Consider the following 15,232-nt stretch of genomic DNA (forward strand, 5'->3'; position numbering starts at 1 on the left):
GTTCAAATTGAACTGGCTTCATGCAAGACTACAGATCAGAAGAAATGTTAATCCTTTCAGTGTATTGGACATGTGATATAGATAATAAAGCAATTAATATTTTGATTAATGCCTGAATAAAATAATTGAATAAATATCCATTTAATACCAGGATAGAATAGATAAGTATAGACACAGATGACCAAATACTCTATAGAACCTAATTGTTGGGACCATGGATGAGTCAATTATGAAATACAACTCGTCAGAATTGATCAGTGTAAGTTGTCAGATGGATTAATATTCTGGAGCTTCAATTGATTATCTTTGGAAATTGTTGAGAAACTCCTCTGGATTTGATCTTCTTGGGAGGTTTTTTAAGGTTAGTTGTCTCCCTCAGGAGGTTGAATGGGTTGGATGGGCTTCATGACAGGTCAAATTATACACTGCCTGTGGAAAGAAAGGTCTTGCTAGACCAAATGGCCTTTTTACATGCATCAACTCCTTACGTTTTTCATTTACTGTTGCTGAGTAACAGATTAAAATGTTGGAGGGAAGAAGTGTTGTTGGCACTGCTTATAGCTTTGATATGGTCAGTGTAAATGTTTTCATATCTTCATTAATACCGAACAATTGTAGCTCTCAACTAAAAACGTTGGCATTGCAGTTCTGTAGGGGTTTGGCGATTTCCTGCTATAATTTCAGCAGAAGATCAGCCAATACCCTGAGGAAACATCGTCAATGGGCACTAAATAGAAAAATAAAAATTGTTTGATTAGTTAAAAAGACTTTTTCCTACAATTTAAAGTCTTATTTTTATGAACGTCACAGAGTATGGGGATGAATTCCCGTGGGGTTGAATTTTCGATCGCCCCTGTAATATCTGCGGAAGCTTCACAGTAACAACAGAGAAACGGCGTAAATGCTTTGTATGTTATTTCTCTGGTTTCTGCAGATCTTCTGTCGAAGTTATGGTGGGCGATCAGAAGCTCTGTGGAAATTCAATCCCTTTTGGATTATGCAATTAGGAATATTAACAAATGTGTTAATAGGATATTATTTACACATGCAAAAGGGACTTTCCCCAAAAACTGTAAATCAATAAATTCGAACTTTATAAAACGATTCAATTGCAGCTAAATCAACCATTATACTACAGTATAAGGAACAGTGCAATGTAATACTTAGTGACGATTACAGTCCTAAATAAAACCACTGAGGTGTAATCAGCTGTGGGTTATGCATATATGAATGCATAAAAAAATGTTTTGAAATTCTCCTGTTCACTATTTTAATGACGCATTTAAAATGTGTTACTACCTCATTAAAATAACTGACAGAGGAATATTACACATGAAAAAATGTTGGCATTACGGTTTGAATTCAGTAACCATGAATCCTGAGATTTTAAAAAGCTGGTAGAAAATTGAGACATATGTAATCTTCTGTTGAAATAATACCCAACAGACAAATGTGTCAGCGGCAGATTCAGTATCAGTACACATGCAGTGGCGAAGTTTTGTATTTTCTTTGTTGATGAGTTAGATGACAACCAACCTGACAAAATAGAGTCTGGGATCTTGTGATTTTAAGTTGGCTTGTTGGTGTCTGTATAAAAAGTTACTTTGCCTTGTGATTAGAATTTAAAAAAAAAATCTCCAGTGGAAGATGTAGGATTAATTCCTTTCTTCCATCCGATTTTCCTTTGGATAATCTTTTTATCACTGCTCTCTTGAAGAAGCTGACTTGTGCTGTGGCCCATTTCCATGGATGGCAATGGCCCTACTCCTCAAAAATGAGAGCAAACAGGTCAGCAGGCTATTCAATATGGAAGGCATCACTCCCAACCCCAATTCTATCTTCATGCAACTTCCATAGGCATGTGATTTCCAGGATGAACACTGAATAGTGATCGAGTGGCAAACTGAGGTACCCCAGCACCACCCTGGCTGAGATTGGAGAACTCAGTACAGACCAGCAAATCTATATTTGTAATTTTGAAGGTAGAGTTTTAATTGGTGAAGGATTTTTACCATAGACTGGTTTAGTAGCAGTGGAGTATGTGTGGCTAAATTCCAGCCTCAGCTGAAATATAAAGTTAATTTCCATCCTTATGTAAATTGAATCATCTCTTGAACAGGCTGCTAGATACAGCATTGCAAAGTAATGAGGAAGTGGCTAAAGTTACAAGAGAGAAAAATTTACAAGCATCTGTCGAACATTCAAACATGTATATCTGTCAGCCAATGGCAGAGTTGTCTTGGAGGTAAGGTAGAGAAGCCCCGAGGACCATTCTACCCTTCCAGCTACTAAACCAGTCTATGGTAAGAAGCATTCTAAATTACAAGCTGGTCTGTGCTGAGTTCGTTAATCTAAGCCAGAGTAGTGCTGGGGTAAAAACAGAAAATGCTGGAAATCTCAAGCAGGTCAGGCAGCATCTGTGGAGAGGAAGCAGAGTTAACATTTCGGGTCAATGACCCTTCATTTGTATTAGTGCTGGGGTACTTCAGTTTGCCTCTCTTGATTATTTCAGTCTTCTTCCTGGAAATCACATGGGCCACAGGTCAACTTCTTCAAGAGAAAAGTGGTAAAGAGAGAACTGGAACTTGTAAGAGTAAAAATATACACAATTATCTACATGACAATTGATGCACAATTAAAAAAAGGTTACATGCAAAGGATATACGGCACAGAAACAGGAGAATCGGCCCAACCAGTCCATGCCAGCATTTATACTCCATTCGAGCCTCCTCCCGCCTTTCCTCATCTAAATCTATCAGCATAACCCTCTATTCCCTTCTCTCTCATATGCTTGTCTAGCCTGGTCTGTGATACCATGATGTTGTAGGAAGAGTTTGCAGTGAAATCAATGCAAGCCATACTTTCAAAAAGGGTCATCACTTATAAACTCCTCGAACAAACTACCTCTTGAGAGTTGAGCTATATACTCTGTCAATAGCAGCTGTAAGAAGAATGCACTCATTTTCTACTAGAATTTCTCAATTAGTTGATCTGAAATTCCAGCAGATGTTATCAGCAATCTGGCACACGTTTGGCTTTAAGTCGAGTGAAAACTTATCAGCCCTGACAGAGAGCAGCAGCATAAAGAATGGAACACTGTTTGCAGTTCTCCTTTCATGTGCTCAGTTACCACAACTGGACCTTTTGTCCCTGTGTGGTACCTGAAACCTTATGGGACTCTGCCAGTACATAACTCTAAGCAAGTTGACATCCTTTCAACTACCTGCTGTACATGCAGAGAGAAGAAAAAAAATCTTACACTAATCCTACACTGTTCAAAATACCATAGAAACTCTTCATAGCAAATTCTTGATTTCCATTACAAAATTATGTTCCATTTACATTTCTACCATATCAGGAGCCAGTTGATTGAGTGTTGTTGACTGACTGACTGTTGAAACAGAGAAATCAGCAAGTTTCACTTCAGTTACACCGAATAATCAAGTCAATCTGAAGCCAATGAAGTTTCAACATTCAGTCGAAGAGCAGTTTCAAAATTCTTTTACAAAGTGTACAATTTTCTCTTTTCCTCAAGGCTGTGTTGTCAACTTGCCCTGAAATGGTCTAAAAAAAAAGGATCAGGACACTCTTGCTTCTAACAGATGAACTGTAATGAAGACTTTAAAAATAAATAAACCGTGTAGATTGAGAGTTGGGTGTTTAAGATCGGAGACATGGGGGAAGACTTTCGGTTTGGGAGCTGAGTGGTAATGGCAGTGACGCAGTCTGGAGGCCTGAACCATTTTCACGTTCGGATCTTATTAACAGTTTGTCAAACGGAAGCTCTGCTGTAGCTCGCTGGTTACTCGCGGCAGACAATTGGCCAGCTGTAGCATGTAGCTGGCAGGTGAGGCTGTCATAGGGGGAGTGGGTTACGTGGAGGGGGCAGGGGAGTAAGAGAAAGGGCCGGATGATATTTGTGAACCCCGGAGGACTGATGTTGGATAGTGCCACTTTTTTCATGAGAAAATGTCTCATGGTATAAGTCTTTGTTTCATGACCGTTTCACTTCATTAAAATACTGTAAGGCACCCCTCTCCTCTCTTAATGAAATTCCAATTTAAATTATATGACAGACATCTAAATCATTTAGACACTTAGGGTAGAACTTTCAACTTGACTGGGGGCATAACATTGGTGGTAGCAGATCGGTCGTCCGTTACATACATCGTTCAAATTTGACTTAAATGGAAAGGAAAATCGGCCGTGGGGTATAACATGCGTCCAATCTGCTATGCCCGATTTACATATCTGCCGAAGTTCAAACTTTCACCCTTGGTTTTGTTTGCAGCTCATAAAGCAACTGTGATGGAGAAATGAACCAAATTGGGTTTCATTTTAATTCCGTCATTGCAAAATATTCAATTTTCTACCTCTCCCAGAGTAGCTATGACATTTAAACAATAACTGGAATGGACTACATAACACATGAGTGGTGAAGTCAAGTCAGGTCCATGAGTGTCTGAGAGAAGAACTGGCTGCTTAATGACAGAGGTGCTGCCCCTGACCCCAAAACAGTCCATTTTGTTAGTGGAAGAGTCAGTATTTATCTCATGCCTCAGATGAGCAGAGCTCTTGCATAAATAATACATGCTTCCATATTAACCGTATGTGCCTCTTACATATGAACATTCTGTAGATGTATCATCGAAACTGTGTGCACTCTCTTGCAAACAAAGGCACTGTGGAACGATGTCAGTATGTTTGCAAAGTGTTTTCACTAAGGTGCATATAAAGAGAATCTCATCACCTTAACAGTACCTATGGTGCAATGATGCTAGTATTGTAGTTATTACACGTTTTATGCAGCATGTGTTGTTTCTTGACAAAAAAGCCATCTTACTTGTTCTGAATAGCATTCTTCACTGGCATTTGAGCAATATTATAGTGAAAACCCTTGTAACCGAGAGGAGCAAAAGGCCCCTCCTGAGTTTGCAGTGGCGGCTCACTACTCTTAAGGTTGGGGAAGGTAACAATCAGGGTTCCTGCTCTGGATCAATATCCTGGGGCAACTGGCTGTGTGCACATGTGGATATTGGGTGAGGACAGAATTGAGTTCAAGTTTGATGCACCTGTCTAGCCTCACATTTTAGGAAAGGAAAAAAATATATTAGCAAGACAAGAACAGAAAACTATTCAAAACATTGGGAGAAAGCATTGCTGTACCTGTACAATTACATCTTAGATTGTTTTTAAGTCAAGAATTGATGTCAGGAATGAGAAGTAAATAGAATTTAAAACACCCAAATGGTCGGAATTAGAATGTTTTCAATCTAGCCAAAATGACACAAATTTGGCCCAGCATAGACCAGTTCAGGTTTGGCAGTGCTTATCCCATTCACAGGGCTCAATTTTCCCCAAGCCCATTTTACAGCGTATTGCCAAAGTTACGCTGCTTATTTAGGTCCAGAAATGCACCAGAAAAATATGTCCAAACTTTCCCCGATGTTTCTACTATAATCCAGGGCCGCGCAGCGTGGCGAGTCGCCTCGGGGGGGTGGAGCCTGCGATCTGCGCCGAAAAACGCAGCCGGGCCTTCTGCACATGCGGGGGGAAAAAAACTTACGTTCCTGATGTCGCTGAAATGGCCGCACATGTGCAGTAGAGCTCCGAGTTGGTAAATCGGCCATTTTTAAAGAGCAAGTTGTGCGTGTGTGTGCCAGAAGGAGTGCTGCATGTTGAAACATCGCAGCTGCATGCAGAAGGAGTGCTTTGTGTGTCTGAGAGTATTTGAAAAAGTGCTGTGTGTGTGTCTGAGAGCAGCTGCAGCAGGACAAGATGCAACGCGGACCAAGGACCAAGAATTTCTTACAGGAAGAAGTGGAGGCACTAATTACTGTGATTGAGAACAGATGGCAGGAGCTGGACACAAGCAGAGGTCACATAAAAGTTCAACTAAAAGAACTGAAGAAACACTGGAACCAAGTTGCAGAAGATTACTGCACAGTGGTGAACACCAAGATATCTGGAAGCTAGTGTAAAAGAAATGGCAGGACCTTGGTCAAGTGGTTAGTGTAAGTGATATTTTCATTTATTCAATGCAATTGTAAATGTGACCAGCTGTATATGTCCCATCCAGCAGAAAGACACCCTCTCTAAAGATTTGCATTTTTATCTTTGCAGATGAAAGTGGCCCACAACAAAAGGGAAAGAACTCGAACAGGAGGAGGCCCGGCAAATCTGCACCCACTGACACCCTTGGATCAGAGGGTCGCTCCAGTGGGGAGGGGTGGGGGGGTGGGTGCGGTTGCAGCAAGGCACACCCAGGGCCCCACCGTCCCAGGCTACAGGTTCCATTGTTGGTGAGCAGCGAGGCAGACCCAGGGTGAGGGGAAGGAGAGCTCGGCCACACTCTCCTGAGATGCAGGATGTAACAGATGTGGTTCAGATGATGTCATTGAGTAAAAAGAGCACTGACCTTACCCGATCACTCCTGGACACCATCAGCGGGTGAGTGATGAGGTAGTGGGACTGTCAGGAGAAGTAACAACACTCTCACGAGAAATGGGAACGATATCCGGGACCATCAGTGAGGGAATAGTGGCCATGAGGGAGGGAATGTCAGAGGTAGTGCAAACCACGACACTGACATTGAGTGAGAGAATATCAGAGGTAGTGCAAACCACGACACTGGCATTGAGTGAGGGAATGTCAGAGGTACTACTGGCCATTAGAGAGGGAATGTTGCAGTCCGCTGAGACATTGTCAGGGTGCATGAGGGACGGCATGTGTGAGTTAGCTGCTGCAATAATGGAACACACCCAGACCCCGCATTCATTGACAGAATCAACTGCCACTTCCACTGCAATCCCCAGACCAGCCTCTGAAGAGCCCCAAGCCGGGCCCTCCAACTTGTTGCCTGACGCTGACACCCCCCCCCACCCTCAAGAGATGCTCAGTACCCGAGATGTTAGAAGGAATAAGCTTGGTACCAAGTCCAAAATCACTGCGCCACCGCCTGCGAGCAGGGATGGTGGACAGGCGAAGACCCAGCGCAGCAGGCGGTCGGTCCTACATTAAGGGGGTTGAGAGATGGGTGTAGCCTTTCTTTGCTGCTGTTGTTGTTGATATTATTGTTACTATTGTAACTGTTCTCAAATTAAAAGTTTTTTGTAAGTTATGTAAATTTACAAGTTTATAAGTGATCTTAAAGTTTTTAAATGATCTTAAAGAGTCATATTAAAGTAAAGTTTGATATAAGAATAATTTTATTAAGTTAAGTACATTGTAAAGTTTTGAATAAAATATATTTTACATTTAAACTGAATCATGTTCCATTAACACAACACAACATTACGGAACAGCTCCAAACAATAAACATGTCCATGTGGAATAGTTGCCGCTGAGCCCTCAGGCATCAGTAAAGCGTTCACAGATGAGCTGCTGGCGCAAGGCTCGAGCAGTTGTTAAAGGGGCACGATGGCCCGCCCTCCTCCGCCATCGTGCTCTGGCCTCAGGTACTTGCATGGCTTCCTCATCCTCATCATCATCCTCCTCCTCCTCCTCCTGCTCGCCACCTGCATCTTCCACATCATTATCATCAGCCACTCTCACCGCAGGTGGGTCTTCTACTACCAGGTGCTGCTGCCTCATGATGGCTGATTTATGCAGCATGCAGCACACAACAGTGAACTGACCGACAATCTTAGGGGAGTATAGCAAGTAGCCTCCGGAATGGTCCAGGCATCGGAAACGCTGTTTCAATATGCCAATATGCCAATGGTCCTCTCAATGATGCTGCGCGTCGCAATGTGTGACATGTTTTATTGATGGTCAGCTTCTGTCCGGGTTTTGCGTAGGGGCATCATGAGCCAGGTGGCGAGGCCGTACCCTTTATCTCCTAGTAGCCAGCTCTGCCCTTCTGGCTGCTGTTCAAACATATCAGCTATAACGCTGTCGCGTAGGATGAATGCATCATGGGTGCTGCCAGGGTATCTTGCATTGACTGACAAGATGCGATGCATGTCATCACACATGAGCTGCACATTAATGGAGTGGAAGCCTTTTCTGTACCTGTACATCTCAGAATCATCCAAAGGTGCTCACAAGGCGATATGGGTACAATCAATGCAGCCCTGTACCTTTGGGAAGCCAGCAATCCTTGAGATGACCACAGCCCTGTCATGGGCGGTCATGGGGAACTTGATGAATTCATTCCTCTGGGCATACAGTGCAGCCGTGACCTGGAGAATGGAGACATGTGTTGCATGCTGAGAGATGGCGCACACATTCCCAGTTGTAGCTTGAAATGAAGTGGAGGCATAGAATGAAAGTGCAGCTGTAACCTTCACTTCAACTGACAAAGCAGTCCTCCTGACGCTTCTCGGCTGTAGGTCTGCTTTCACCAACTGACAGATCTCACAGACAACTTCTTTGCAGAAACGCAGCCTTCAGACACAGTCTGCATCACTCAGGTGCAGGTACGAACGCCTGTCTCGATATACCCGAGGTGGATAAGGCCTCCTGCCCAGCAGCCGACGGGCTTTGATGTTCATGATGGGCTGAGCTACAATGAATTGTTTCCTACGTTGCATCAGGATGCAGAAGGCTCGCACAAGGTATGGCATTGTCAGTATTGCCCCCATACTTAAAGGTCCGCTGTGGCCTCTGCTTCCCGCCCCTAGCCCAGGCCGAATAATCTCCGATTTACTTACCTGCGCCGATGTCTTTAACTCTCCACAAGGGTTTTCTCAAGAGACCACATACGCTGGCCTAAGTAGAAATGGAATAACTATCAGCTGGCCAAAGTTCACTAAATGGCCAGAATTGGCGTAGGTGGCTGGTTACGTCCCCTTTGGATGAAAAAAAAACGAACCTAAAAAAACGTAACTGGTGCAAATTGATTGGGGAAACTGTGGATTTTTAAGTTAGGCCAGAAAAAGCAGCCTGCTCCAAAAAAACGGTGCAAATCACTGGGGAAAATTGAGCCCACAAACACAGCACTGTGAGAATTGAGAAATACATAATTCTGTCTGTGTATCTGTTCCATCTCTGGTGCCAATTACACATTTTCCACCATTGTAGCTCTAGAGAGTATAATTGCTTAAATTTACTGTGTGTGGAGGGATGTAAAGGGGAGCGAATAGAGTGAGATATGTGTGCAGTCTCGTGCTTTTGTGTGAAAAGGGTATACAGAAGACTGTTAATTAAATTCAAAGCTGTTTGAATTCAGGTTAAACCCTGGGAATGGATAAGAAACTGGCTGAAGGGTAAGAAACAATGAATACTTATGAGAAGAGTTATGTCAGAGTGGTGTTGAAGGGAAAGGGGGAGGGGGGAGTGCAGGCGGTGGATTCGGTAGGGACGCTGGATCCAGGGGGAAAGTGTAGAGGCACTTAGCTCCTGGATCCAGCAGGTCTTGCTTTCCATCAGTTGGCAGATTTCACGAGGGCTGCAAAACCCAACCAGTCACTGTTAAATTTAAAACGATAATTAAATCTGAGGTACACCAGCTTCATTATAATATCTAAGTTGCCAGCCTGCCTCCTGGGAGTGGGTTGGCTGCCTGTCCCTCACCCCCGTCCCACCTTCACGAAAACCAGAAGTGGGCGGGTTGGAGGTGGGTTGGGGTCAAGATTCAGATTTTTAACACTAGAAATTCCCACCTGACCTCAACCCGCCCAGTTTTTGGGTTAAAATTATCCCTACTGTCTCGGAGAGGTGATCTTAGAGATACATAAGATTATTAAGGATATAGAAAATGTTAACCTAATTGTTACTTTAAATTAAATTGTGGAAGTAGAACTAGAGGACACAAGGTCAAATTAGTAATTTTAGGAATGATATAGAAATATAGGAACACAAGCAGACCATTCAGCCTCTCGAGCCTGTTCCGCCATTCAATTCGATCATGGCTGATCTGTATCTCAACTCCATTACCCATCTTGGTTCCATATCCCTTAATACCCTTACCAAACAAAAATCTATCAATCCCAATTTCGACATTTACGGTTGAACTAGCCTCAACAGCTTTTTGTGGGAGAAAGTTCCAGATTTCCATTACCCTTTGTGTGAAGATATGTTTCCTGACATCACTCCTGAATGGCCGAGCTCTAATTGTAAGGTTATGTCCCCTTGTTGTGGGCTCCTCCTCCAGAGGAAATAGTTCCTCGCTATCTACCTTATCAAATCCTTTAATCATCTTATACACTTCAATTAAATCACCCCTTAATATTTTACTCAAGGGAATACTCAGGAGTTGGGCTATTTGCCCAGTGACTGGCCAGCAATTGCCCACGTAAGTCTTAAGATTGATGCAAGCAGGCATCAGCATATGGGGATATCTTAGGCTTACATTAAACATTTTCATATCCAAAATTATGCACATACTGTATTAAATGAGTTTATGAAAATATTGGCCTGGATTAATGATGTTTAAAATGATCAAAACATTTAATTTTTATTGAGGTTGGTGCAATGTAGGTACATATGAATAAAATTCCATTTCTGTAAATTGTATAATTATAGATTTGGGGATTCCATTGCCTATCATTAGGGGATTCCCTTCGTAAATGAATGAAATGGAATTCTCCTTTGTCATTGGAGGACCGGGCCCACATGATCCCACATACACTTCCGAACCGCCTGCATTCCTGGGATTCATGGGCCCTTACGCTGCCCACTGGCTTGAGGCCCGAGGCCACAACTCTTCGCAGCCGGGCACTAGGAAGTACTTACGTAATTATTTTGTGCATTGGAGGCATACTCCGGAGTTACGCCTCCAACCGCAATGTCTAGGCCAATACATTACTCCTGAGGTGCAGTAACCAGAACTGAACGTACTCTAGATGCAGTCTAATCAGAGTGTTATACACCATAATGAAACAATGTCAGGAAATTATTTACGCAAATTGTAATCAACATTTGGAATAAACTTTCAGGTGGAGCTGTGGAAATAATTTAAGAAACAATTGGATGATATAATGGGAGGTGCTTGGTTCTGTCTGAATGGATGACACAAGATGGCCGTATGGCCTTCCTCATGCGTAATTATCTTGTGATCTGAACTGTCAATCCTCTGGTGTGGATGCAGTGATGTTGTGTTAATCTGAGACCAATCATTCATGGTCTAACAGGTGGGAGATTGTGTCTTTTTTCTCTGATAGTTAGACGAGGGTTCATGCACACCAGCCTGTACTTTTAGTCCTGTGAAAACCTGTATTTTCCATCCTATGAAGTTGATCTGCGGCTGACTTTGCCTTATAGTAAACCAATAAGTGAGTCAAGTAACTATATTTCCATTTGATTATGGGGCATATTTTCCTGTGTGTGCAACTTTAAAAATAAACTACTTGTTTACAATCAGTTTAGTGGAAGAATTTTACTTTAACTTTGCACACACAAGAAAATATACCCCTATATGCAAACTACAATCTGTTTGTGTCGGAGTATCAGACAATGCAACAAGTAGTGATTCCCTTTAGGTGACTGTTCAGACTGTCAGGAAAATCTCATCCTGCTGTGCTTCGCATGGAACATATCCATCACTGTCAATCATATTTTTATTGGTTTGTTGACTTCTTGGGGGTAATTGGGGGTTCCTGCTCATCCATGGATTATGGGCAGATTTGAGATATACAGGTTGGGTGGGTCCTGTTTCTGCTGCTGCAGAGAAAGAAAATATGACATGCCCAGTGGACAACTGACATGAGCAGATCAGCCCGTTTTACACAGCTCCTGGTTTTTACTTCCACCAGGTGGATTTGGTTAAAATGATGCTTCATTTGATTTATCGAAGGAAAAGCCCCTGTCTCTCACCTGGCAAATCCCACCCCTCGGCTTACTCCATTTGCATCTCTTAATATCCTTGTGGAGATCACGTGGCCAAAAGGTTTCAGCATGTTCTCGAGTTCCTGCTCATCCATGGATATGGGCAGATTTGAGATATACAGGTTGGTTGGGTCCTGTTCTTGCTGCTGCAGAGAAAAATGAAAAATGACATGAATCTCTACAGCTGAAAGTGGAATATTCAAGAGTTCCAGATATACAAAAACAACAAGACTACCAGAAAGAACAGAGTCAAATAACACAATAGCAACGTGGAAAGACCGTCTTATGGTTTAAAACTAATCAAAAATCATAATAAATAGTCTTTTATCGATAAAAAACAACCATGACAATGTACGAGCACTGCATTTTCATAATCCGTCTTTCAAAATCTGCACACTTCTCGAATTCTTAAAACTGTATCCGTTTTAAAGAAAGAAATTATATGTGCACAAATATACATAGACACACCTCTGTGAATACGTATAGATATATATATTTTTTTTTCACATATACACGTTTTATCTATGTATATATACACACACAAACATATATATACATTATTACATTTGATACATCCTGCCACAGTCCATTGAGAAGACCTATGTAATTCTTATCCTTTGATGCCTGTAGGTAATGCTGGCTTTGCAGAACTTTCCGAGGTTTTGTGACTGTCTATGCTGCAATTGCAGTCTGCCAGCTGTGCTTTATGCTTTGACCACAGCTGGCTCTGCAGAGCACTTATTTTTATTTCTCGACTATCTTGGTAAAGGTAAGTTGCCGGGTATGTTTTTAATTTTTCATTGTAGCTTTCCATTTGATACTTTCTTTTATGTTGCTTTTAACAGATGATCAGTGACGGCTTCTTTTTCCTGGTGTACAAATAATAATAATTTGCTGAGTGATTCATTACTGAACCACTGTTAAATCCATGGCTAACCTGACCCAATGTTTATCAAAGAAATTGGGGAATCAGTGACCTTCCCTTTCCTTCACACTGTTCCTCTGTCCTTCCGAATCCCTAAAGTCACTGGCCTCTGTTGTCTGACCACAAACACGAACCTGTTTTTTCCAGCGACATCACTGACCGTTTGGGCAACTAAAGATGGGATATAAATGCTGCTTTCCACCTCCCAAGAACAATTTTAAAAAAATCTCACTGTGATAGACATGTGCTAATCGGGGTTCCTCCACCTAAAGGAGACGACACAGCAGACCCCTGGTGGCATCGCAACATGATGTGAATGTCTGATTAATTGTTATGATGGAAGGTTCTTCAACACCCCAATTATAGCATGGTACTGCATAAAAGAAGACATGTCAGGGTGATCAGAAGCTAGTGTTGTCTGTTTGGCTGCATCTGCCAAGATGTCACCAACCATTTCTGCAGGTCCTGGCACACCTACTTGGCAATGATGTAGGGATCCTTCTTCTTAGGGTCAGAGTCAGCAAAGAGACAAATGCAAAGCTGTGCTACCTACTACAAGGACTACTGCAGCTACCATGCAGCAGAAGGCTTGGACGTGAAGGGAGAGTAATGGTCACCTATAACCTGAAATTTGGCATGATGCAATACTGAACTATAGGACGGTGTAATGGTGGAGCACAGAGGATAACCCTCTTCACAAGTAGCTTATTTTTAAAAATTCGTTCATTGGATGTGGGCATTGCTGGCAAGGCCGGCATTTATTGCCCATCCCTAATTACCCTTGAGAAGGTGGTGGTGATCTGTTGCCTTAAATCGCAGAGGACAGTTAAGAGTCAACCACATTGCTGTGGGTCTGGAGTCACATATAGGCCAGACCGGGTAAGGTCAGTAGATTTCCTTCCCTAAAGAACATTAGTGAGCCAGATGGATTTTTGCAACAACCTGGTAGTTTCACGGTCACCATTACTGATGCTAGCTTTTTTAATTCCAGATTTATTCAATTAACTGAATTTAAATTTTCCAGCTGCAGTGGTGGGATTTGACCTCATGTCTCTAGATCATTAGTCCAGGTCTCTGGATTACTAGTCCAGTAACTCTGCTACTGTACCCCAAGTAACATGTAATACCGCCTTTACTTCAACAGCCATGAAGCAAGAGGTAGGTGCTGGGCTACTCTTGTTTGCAGACTCATACCTGCACCTAGGATTCTCTTTCCCTTCACTTTGGTCTGGTATATCTTAGCCTTCTGCCCCTTTAGCCTTGGTAAAGGCTGCAAATGGGTTGAGATACCTTTTAAGGTTCTCTAAAAGCTTTCTGCACGTGTCCAATTTTTGTGACACCCCTGCTTTAATTGACCCCATCCTTTACAATGGTAATGGTTTTAAGTGAAGACACACACAAAAATCAAATTATATGTCAGAAAGTTGATTGGTGTCAAATTTTCCAAAAGACAGCTCAAAAACTTTAATGCTTTATTGCAACTGCAGTGCAATAACCACATTGTAATCATTATAAAGCAGAACTATTGAACAATGTAGCTTAAAATTACAGAAGAAGTTGCGTTACAAATCATACACAATGGCCCTGAAATTCCGGTCGGAGGCTTCTTTCGGACGAACGCCTCCGACCAGAGAAATTTTACGAATTTACCTGGTGGTCCGGGAGGAGCGTGGGATTCCGTTGGCGAGGCCTTCTCTTCCCGCGCTGCGAAGCGCGCTCCCATCCTCCAGGTTCCCACACAGAAGGTGCAGTCACACGTGACTGCACAACCAATCAGGTACAGTATTCCACAACTTTCTCATTAATAGCAATGAGAACTCAGTATCTACGAGTTCTCATTGCTATTAATGAGAAAAAATAACAAACACACTAAATACAATAAAAAATAAAAAACACACCTCACATAATTAAAATTAATTGAAATTAAATTAATAAATGTTATAGAATTTTTTTTTCCCCGATTAACAAAACATTTTTTCATTATGGTTTAAAATAAACTTACAGTAGGGTTTTTAACAATAAAATGTGTTTTTAAAATTTAATTTAATGATGCTTTTGTATGTTTTAAAACTCTTATGCCTGTAAAAGTCGGCTATGCGCTTTCTTTTATCAGGCGCAAGAGTTTTGAGGACTTTTGCTGGGCAAGATATAGGTAAATACCGCAATCTTAACCTTGCAAATGTCCTCACTCCCGAGATATGGAAGATCTGTCAAGCTCCAGCTTGACAGATCGGAAAAGTCAGTTTTCAGCCCATGCGCATTGTGCGCTGAAAGCCGGCTTTTGCGATGCCTTCCCGGGTCCGTAGACACTCTGTACGGACCTGGGAGGCCGGAATTTCCAGGCCAATATAATGCACACTACAGTATCAAAAAGTGTCAATTACATGTTTATAAAATGCTTCAGGTTTCATCTTTTGCCTCAGTTACCATTTAACAGTCATTATAAGATGACAGCTACGGTGTATGAGTGCCTTTCCAGAGAGCATTTAAAATGTAAAATAAATTGCAGCATTTGGAAGATACTGATTTCTTAAGCTT

The 15,232-nt window shown here is 42.0% G+C and overlaps 1 protein-coding gene across 9 annotated transcripts in view; it reads right to left on the reverse strand.

Moving 5' to 3' along the window:
- rbms3 (RNA binding motif, single stranded interacting protein) overlaps positions 1-15,232 on the reverse strand; it is an 858,736-nt gene that overhangs the window by 246,013 nt on the left and 597,491 nt on the right. For 8 of the 9 annotated variants that reach the window (XM_070880858.1, XM_070880857.1, XM_070880855.1 and 5 more), the window contains one exon: positions 11,758-11,915. In XM_070880858.1, coding sequence (XP_070736959.1) covers positions 11,758-11,915 — 158 coding nt within the window. The remainder of the gene's footprint in view (positions 1-11,757; positions 11,916-15,232) is intronic. The other variant, XM_070880852.1, reaches the window with a different exon arrangement.

This window comes from Pristiophorus japonicus, chromosome 5 (assembly GCF_044704955.1).
Source record: "Pristiophorus japonicus isolate sPriJap1 chromosome 5, sPriJap1.hap1, whole genome shotgun sequence".
Classification (NCBI taxonomy): Eukaryota; Metazoa; Chordata; class Chondrichthyes; family Pristiophoridae; genus Pristiophorus; species Pristiophorus japonicus.